General features: G+C 39.0%; 1 protein-coding gene and 1 long non-coding RNA gene across 3 annotated transcripts in view; one reads left to right on the top strand and one right to left on the bottom strand.

Moving 5' to 3' along the window:
* Positions 1 to 218: 218 nt before the first annotated feature.
* Positions 219 to 707, top strand: LOC106727843. Its single transcript, XR_001364097.1, has 2 exons — positions 219 to 358; positions 559 to 707. It is a non-coding gene; the product is annotated as an uncharacterized LOC106727843 (long non-coding RNA).
* Positions 708 to 2,572: 1,865 nt separating this feature from the next.
* EIF3H (eukaryotic translation initiation factor 3, subunit H) overlaps positions 2,573 to 8,475 on the bottom strand; it is an 88,193-nt gene continuing 82,290 nt past the window's right edge. For both annotated transcript variants that reach the window (XM_014547863.1, XM_005857817.2), the window contains 3 exons: positions 6,752 to 6,872; positions 4,438 to 4,570; positions 2,573 to 2,796 (listed from right to left, as the gene is read on the bottom strand). In XM_014547863.1, coding sequence (XP_014403349.1) covers positions 2,699 to 2,796; positions 4,438 to 4,570; positions 6,752 to 6,872 — 352 coding nt within the window. In that variant the 3' untranslated portion in view covers positions 2,573 to 2,698. The remainder of the gene's footprint in view (positions 2,797 to 4,437; positions 4,571 to 6,751; positions 6,873 to 8,475) is intronic.

Below are 8,475 nucleotides of genomic sequence, written 5' to 3'. Positions count from 1 at the left end.
ATCTGCAACCTTCCCTTCGCTACTTATCTACTAACCACTGTCAGCCCTTCCATACATCCCAAATAAGGGAGGATGCTCTGTTAAAACAAGCCCTATAGCTATTTTGGTTGGCCCCATTTAGTATTATCCCTTTAAGCACCCTTGCTCCATTTCTATGAAAGAACTATGATAGCAAAAGATGCCCAGTGAGAACAGAAAGGGAAACAATTGATAAATGGTATGTCATATATTTAATTTAAATGAGGAATGTTTACTATAAAAATGGAGTTTACAACTCAAATAAAAAGTTATTTCATAACATCCTGATATCCACACCAGAGTTCAATGCCAGCACAATTTGAAAGTGAAGCCAATGCAGGTTTTCTAAAGAATCAAAAGATGCCCAGTGAGAACAGAAAGGGAAACAATTGATAAATGGTATGTCATATATTTAATTTAAATGAGGAATGTTTACTATAAAAATGGAGTTTACAACTCAAATAAAAAGTTATTTTATAACATCCTGATATCCACACCAGAGTTCAATGCCAGCACAATTTGAAAGTGAAACCAATGCAGGTTTTCTAAAGATTATAAAAAGCATGAATGGTTAACATTTTAGAAGACACTAAATATGAAATATTTAGATTCTGTAAATGAGAAATCACAACAACCTCCATTAATTAGGGCAATATTAGATAACCACATCTCAATTTTCAAAAATGGGGGGGAAAAGGTTTTACTTTACCTCGATATTAAAAGGATAAGGTATTTTGGGCAGTCTCAAGATTCATTCCCTCAGGTATTTTTTAATGAAGCATAATTTGTTTTCTAGAACCTTATAAGACATTATCAATGATTATGGGGTTCATGGCAAACGTTTTTACTTTCTTGACTCAATTTTCGTTTAGATTAACATACTAGACTTCTCTGTCTTTTCTGTTCTTGAGTAAGTGAATGATTTATTAGACCTGGTACTCAGTTTATGAGCTTTTCTCATTTCAACTTGAAGAAACTGCAAATATTTATAGAAGATGAACCACATGTATTTGTTCCTGAAAAATGTCAGAATGCAGCACTCACATCAAATGCAGAACAGAAGCTATTCCCTAACACTACATACTGTGGAGACTTAATTTCCATTGACATGTTTTCCTAAACAGTTTTCCCACCACAGTAATTCCTAATTCAAAAATGACTGCACTCTCCCATTAAGCATGTACTCACGTATTACTGAGTTATGGGTATCTAAACAGTCATATGGAATTTACACCAAAAAAAATTTTTTTAAATCACACCTTTAAAAAACATAATTGAATTTTGTTAAATTAATCTTACACCAGGAGGAAAACAGTAATTAAGCTTATGTTTGAACTGATTTTTCTTCATTTTGCTGTTACTTGAAGGGTGCTTTGTTCAACTCAATAGTATGTATTCCAAGTCCAGGCGATTAGAATGCAGGGAAGTTAACCAAGAGAGTATACAGTCCACAAGGGCAGGGACCATGGCCAGTTTTGTTTATCGATAATACCCCTCTGCCTAACAGTAATGCTCAAACGGGTGTTGATTCAAATAAGAAATCACATGTGAGCAAATGTTTGGATTCTACAGTGATCAAGGACCTGAGCTTTTAAAGCAAAAACCTGCTAATAACCCCATAGCCCAAATAGCCTCGAGTGTCTGCTAAATACCACCATTGTGCTGTGTGCTTCACCCAAGCGAGGCTAAGCAACTGGTCTAAGGACACACTAAAGGGAAAAGAGCCAGATATTGATCAGGCTGCCTGATCCCAGAGCCCCTCGGTGCTTCCAAAAAATGTTGTTGAAAAAGAGAATTCTCACCTTCTTACCCTTTGTCCACTCCTTCTTATGATCTTCCAGGATCTACATCTTCAAGGTGAAAATCACCACAAGTAGCACAGGCACACCGCCACCAGCAGGTAAGTCTGACTTCGGAATTACACAAACAGCGGGATCTTTGATGACCTTTCAAACTCAAAATTAATAAAGTAGTTTTTCTCCAATGTACTACTGTCTTCCCAAATCTTCCTTCCTTCCCCAAAACCTGCTTTTAGCAGAATTTATATCATGGTATGAAAAGGATAAATATGAAGTTCTAAATTTAAAAATACACACAGAAAGAATTTTGTTGTCATACAAAATACAGTCCTTTGGTAAAGTGATTTCTTTTAAATACCTGTGCCCAGTGGTCTATGGGCACGAGGATTGGCCAATCATCACCTGAGTAAACAAAAAGGTGGACCTCTGGGAAGCTCCCTGAGCGATTCCAGGCCTGCAAGGGGGTTGGGGGGAGGCCGATGGGGCGAAGACATGGAGCCTTGGGTTCCAGGGGCTTGAGCGATGAAGTGCTAGGATTCACACTGGGTTCCAGGCCTCTGGGTCAGGAGTTGGGACAAGCAGTACTGGACTGTGTGGTTGAGAAGTGGCAGCTCAGGGGTAGCCAAAGTGATGGATGGAGGTCAGAGCCTGGTGAAGTTTCTGGTGAAGACTTTTATATTTTGGAAATTAATAGGTAGAAGGAAGACAAAAATAAGCAACTAATATGTCTCAATCCAAATGAGCAAGCACTCAAGATTGTTTAATTAATATTTTATTATTGGCTAGAAGACTTTTCAAGATGCAAATATATTTCTTCCAAGAGCTGCGCCACTGTGATCTCAAGAGTCCACATTAACTCCTTTTCTGGAAACTTCCTTTTCTTAGCTGTTGTATTCTTGGAGAGCCTGGGCCATGAAGAGTTTGCCTAAGTTCTGGGCAGTGAATTCCTTGATGTTCTGGCAGTAAGTGTTAATCTGGCCTGTGCATTTGGGAAAGTGAGAGAAAGAATTGTAATGTTCCTCAAATTATAAAATGATCTGGAACTCAAACAAGAAGGTCAACACAGCACAGAACCACCAGTATTTTGTTTTGGATTAAGAGGATATAAGAATCAATTCTATTTTGCCATAGGGATAATAAAGATTAGAAGTTCTTAAGCAGTGGTTCTCAATCTTCCTAATACCGCGACCCTTTAATACAGTTCCTCATGTTGTGGTGACCCCCAATTTCATTGTTACAAATTGAACATAATTAAAGCATAGTGATTAATCACAAAAACAATATGTAATTATATGTGTTTTCCGATGGTCTTAGGCGACCCCTGTGAAAGGGTCGTTGGACCCCCAAGTCTCGACCCACAGGTTGAGAATCTTAAGCTATCTTCTGCTCTTGGTTACACAGAGAAGAAAAATTACAACTTTCAAAAAGATCATCAGCAGTTAAGAACATATTAGCTGTCAATCAAAATGTGCTGACTATGCAGCTGAAACCAACACTGTACAAGGTAGAAAACAGCACTGGTCGTTAGCAGGTGGAAAGAACGGCAAACTACGCCGACCCAGCTGACCCAGGCCTGACCAAGTACAGTGGTTTCCAGTCTGTGCTCTGGAAACACTGAGCACTCCTCCGCCCCCAAAACCACCACAGAGCAGAGCAGACAGAATCCCCATGAAGAAAGGACACACACTGCTTTTAAGTCATAAAACTAATGATCTAAACTGCTGCAATAATTACATATTTTCTGAAAGTATGAGAAATACAATTCTGCTTGCACTGGACCTTAAGTAAGGAATGTGTCTCAGTTTCCCAAATTTAATTTATGTGGGTACAAGAAAGCTTTATAGAATTTAGATTTTCCTCCACCCTAAAAAATAGATCAATAGAAATATATAAATGGGAATCGTAAAAGATCAGCTTTTCTTTGCGTAGGATTTTCACTCCAATAAATGCCTCTAACAGTATTTAATGTGTATACAGAAATAAGGTATTGAATCGAACAGTATTTAACGTTTATATAGAAGTAAGTTATTTATAGCTAGTAAGATCATGAATGTTAAATATTCTAAATCAAGTCTTAGAGTATGAAATAAAAACTCTACCACTTAAAGGAGGTGTTAAATGTTAAGTATCCCCAGAGAAAGTCCATCCAGAATTGCATTCGTGTTGCTACAATTTAAGTCTAAGTAAGGGAAACACTCTGCTGTTGAGTCAGAAAACTCAATTCAATTCAAACTCCCACAGAGACTTGGGCTCAGTGCTGTGCTCCAACAGGAAAAGCAAAACGCTCCAGCTAAAGGATCTGCTACCTTACGAGACTGTAAAAAGGTTTTCTTACTTCCCATGAAGATAACACAAATAAAACCTTCCCATTTTAGAGAGTTTATAATACCATCTCAAAAATGTTCAGAGAAACACAGTGAAGCACTGAAAGGACCTGGAAAATAAAAGACTGACAAATTCTTTAATTTCAGAAATTGCAGGTACTAGACTCAAATTCGTCATTCAACCATGTTAAATGCACTAGCTTTTATAATGTACATTCTGTTGTTTTTTTCAAATTTCTGCCGCCTACTTTCTAAAGAACAGAGAAAACCGCCACATTTGCGCTGGCTGACAGTACCTGCAATGAGCAAAGAATCCATCCTGGCTGGGGGCTGTGGTGGTTTGAAGAGTTTGGACAGATCCTCCTCAGGAAGTGGGGGTTCTCCTCGACTCTGGCGCTGCATGTTCTCCTGCTGGCGACGCTGCTGATACTAAAGTTCAGAGGGTAAAGGACTTGGTTATTTTTCTCTACCGGAGGAGAAAGAAAGGCCTCCCTCAGTGTGACCACAGCTCTGAATTCCAATCTGGTTTATCAGGGTTAATTCTTGGTAACTCTTGCTTCTAAGAGACTAAATATTGCAACCTTAGAAGAAAATTCCTTTGCTGTAAATTCCAGTCACTCTGAGCTTTAAGAGTCTATGACTAACGATTTGGAAAAACACAACAGATTATGTGAGAAATGGAGGGCTTACAAGGCAAAGCAGCTCAGGATTAGTTAGTTCGTGAAAGGGAGAAACATGACCATTTATGACAATGGGGTAAATGACAACATTGTAAGTATGAGTCATCTTAATCTTAGTAACTAAGAAATGGAACTACCACATTGGGAATTCTTTCAACTTTATCCCTACTGACCAAAACAACAATACTGATGATAATGTTATTATACTAGAGGTACCTCGGCCTGGCCTGCGGGGATCGGGCCAAAACCAGCTCTCCGACATCCCCCATGGGGTCCCAGATTGCAAGAGGGCGGTTCTTGGGTGACGCACCCCAGAATCGGGTTCCCTCCTCTCTGGTTTCGGGTACGTCACCTGAGAACCGCAGCTGCCATCACCACAGCTTGGCAGCTCCTGTGTAGAGCATCTGCCCACTGGTGGTCATTGTGCATCATAGCTACTGGTCGGACAGTCGCTTAGGCTTTTATATATATAGATTATTTTAGCATCATCACTATTATTATATTAGTAATTACTATTAGTATTAACAACAGATAAACCTGTGCTTTAGGTCTATAGCTAAGAATGAATATTAGCTCAGATAATGCTTCCAAAACTTTCAAACTCTGGATTCCTATGATCCTCTGGAGAGAAGGTGGGGATATAAATAAAGGTATAGATCACCTACAAACTGATGAATCTAATCACAATCAAGAGCTCATAGTTGTAGATTGCTTACAAAAGCAGGGGAAAATAACATCCCACACAGTGTCTTAAAATTTTAAGTTCTTGGAGTCCTACACAACCAAGAGAAATGACAGCTCTTCCTAAAGTAGAGAAGTAACTTGCTTTGCAAAGATTCCTATACTTAGTAGGGGTTATGAATGGTCAGTAAGAATAAACATCAAACACAAAAATTTAAGACAGATTAGAAATCTGAAAAATATTTGTAAGATTGGTTTTCAGAATCAAAAGTCTCATAGGTGACAGATTTTTCAATTTGACACCCCAGGTTGAGTTTTTTTCCCCCTCAGTTTATCAGATATTTTCACCATCATCATCTTCACCACCATTTTTTTCAGCTAAAATACTTTATAGATTTATATGCGTGTTTACAATTCTAAGTATGGCAGAAACAAAGAATTTAAATTTCACTAAATAAATGAACACTGATATAAAAAATTTTTTAATACAACTCTCTCAGAACCACTTAGTTATGCTTAGAATTCTATTAACAACATCTAGTTTAAAGTGCATTTTAATGAACACAAAATAGTTATATACAAACACTTTCCCATATAAACATTCTGGAATCCACTTATCTATGAATCAAATATTAAAAACATTGCAGAGCAATATAGCCCCAAAATAACATTCCAGGAACTGTGAAAATCATGTGGCCTTCAGCAACGCTAATAAAGAAAAGGTTAAATGGTCATAGCAGTATATGTGTATATGAGAGTCTTCAGGTAATTCTAGGGTTTTTATCTATATTATACCATCTATTTCACAGCAGTTGGTCTATTATTTCCTATCAAAATTGCTTGCTCTTAATCACAATAGCTCAGCTTTTTAAATGAACTGAAGATTGCTAACTATGCTGCAATGAGCCACTACCAAACCAATTATAGTTAGTAAAGAAATGAGCTGTGACACTCTAGAATCTCTTTGCCTCTGATTTTCTCAATAAATGTAACTCTTATTTGCATAACCTTGGCATTACACTCTGAGCTTATACACTGGCTCTCTAAGACAGGTATTGTTAAGTACAACTTGTAAATAACATATTAGGAACATAATACATAAAGAATAATCTTTTTAGATATGATATAGAGCTACTCGCTTTATATCTCAATGCTTTATCAGAGTTAATTTAGGTCATTTTGAAGATGACTCTTGAAGCATTGTACTTAGAAATGAATTCTGTTTGTCAAATTTTTCTGTAATACCAACCTGGTGTTTCTGTTGCTGCTGTTTACTCGTGTTCCTCATGTATGTATTATATTTAACTATATCTTGGCTCATTTCATCCACTCTGTCCATCAGCAACTGTAGAGTCTTTCCCAAATGATTGCTGAAACGTAAAGTAAATATAATGACATGTCATGTTTTCAAGTTATGGTTCTGCCACTGCTCTGAAGAGTTCTGAGATATTAAACCTACCTGCCATTTGCTCAAAGAATAGGAGCCCAGTATACTTGAAAGCAAGGGTAGAGGAAAGAATCTGAGTCAGGTTGGTATTCAACCTTCCATACCTGAAATAGCTCAGCTTCCTATTGTCAGAGCATTCGCATGTCAGGGTAGGAACTGTTCAACATACCTGGCAGGATATTGCCAATGAATACTTTCTTTACAACCAAGTTTCAGTACTCCTGAGCCCCTTTCCTTAGCATCCCCTTCCCCAAACTGTGCTCCAGAACATTTAAATCGGCAGCCATAGGAAGGAAGAACCATGCAAACAGACTAAGACTTGTGGCACACGACGTCTCTATCTAGTAGGTTCTAAATTAGCAGCAGCAGCAGCATTGATTCTGTAAAGCCAAGTGAAGCAAGAAAGCGGGCTCCTTTCCTCTTGCCCTTCCTAGAATCTGTAATGTAGTCACTTATACTTCTTTCCTTCTCCAAAAATTTCTACTGCAGCTCATTTACCAAAACCTTCTTATAACATGATACTAATGCACGTCACTTTATGTGCGTCACTGATGTCCCAGCTAGGACGGCGACCATCATACTGATTTCTGCCTGCAACTATCTCCTGCCATGGAAGGCCTGCTACTACATGTGTGTACTATAAAGCAACTAGCTGACAAACAGTACTCATTCATTCATTGAAGACCAATTATGTCCCAGTTCAGTGTTAGCATACAGGGAGACAACAGTGAATGAGATATTCATGGTCTCTATATTCACTGAGCTTATTAATTGATGGATGAGGAGAAAGAAAGGGGGAAGTAGAGAGACACTTTAAGTAGTACGGCCAGAATATCACTCTAAGGAGATGACAGGGTGAAAGCAAGGATTAGAGGAATCAGCCAGGCAAGAAGGAATGAAGGTGGAAGAAAGCACCGAGCTGAAGGCCTGAGATGGGAGAGAACTAGACAGATAAAAAGAAGAGGACGGGCAAGGAGCACAGTGATAGGGTAGAGAGCTCAGACAAGCACATATGGGAAGTCATCAGCTGCACCACACAGCGCCCATTAATTAACAGTGTGAATGAGACTCTTCACCTTCAAGTGAATGGTGCCCTGGAGTTCTACATGTCTGTGATGTGTTTTGCCTTAAATTTTAAAATGACCACTCTGGCCCTGACTGTTGTGGCTCAGCTGGTTGGAGCATCGCCCCTTACACCAAAAGGTGGAGGGTTAATTCCTGGTCAGGCACATACCCTGGCTGTGGGAGGCAACTAATCGAAGTTTCTCTTTCTCTCTTCCTCCTTTAAAATTTTGGACAGGACAGGAAAGGAAAGGAAGAAAGAAAGAAGACCACTCTGCCTGCCATGCAGAGAACAGACTGGACTGTAGGAACCAGGGAACCAGTTAAGAGTCTACTGTGGAGCCCTGACCGGTTTGGCTGAGTGGATAGAGCGTCAGCCTGCGGACTGAAGGGTCCCGGGTTCGATTCCGGTCAAGGGCATGTACCTTGGTTGCGGGCACATCCCCAGTAGGGGGTGTGCAGGA

The sequence above is a fragment of the Myotis brandtii genome, unplaced genomic scaffold, assembly GCF_000412655.1.
Source record: "Myotis brandtii unplaced genomic scaffold, ASM41265v1 scaffold1137, whole genome shotgun sequence".
Taxonomy (NCBI): Eukaryota; Metazoa; Chordata; class Mammalia; order Chiroptera; family Vespertilionidae; genus Myotis; species Myotis brandtii.
The sequence above is the reverse complement of the archived record's forward strand: the minus strand, read 5'-3'. Positions and strand labels throughout refer to the sequence as shown.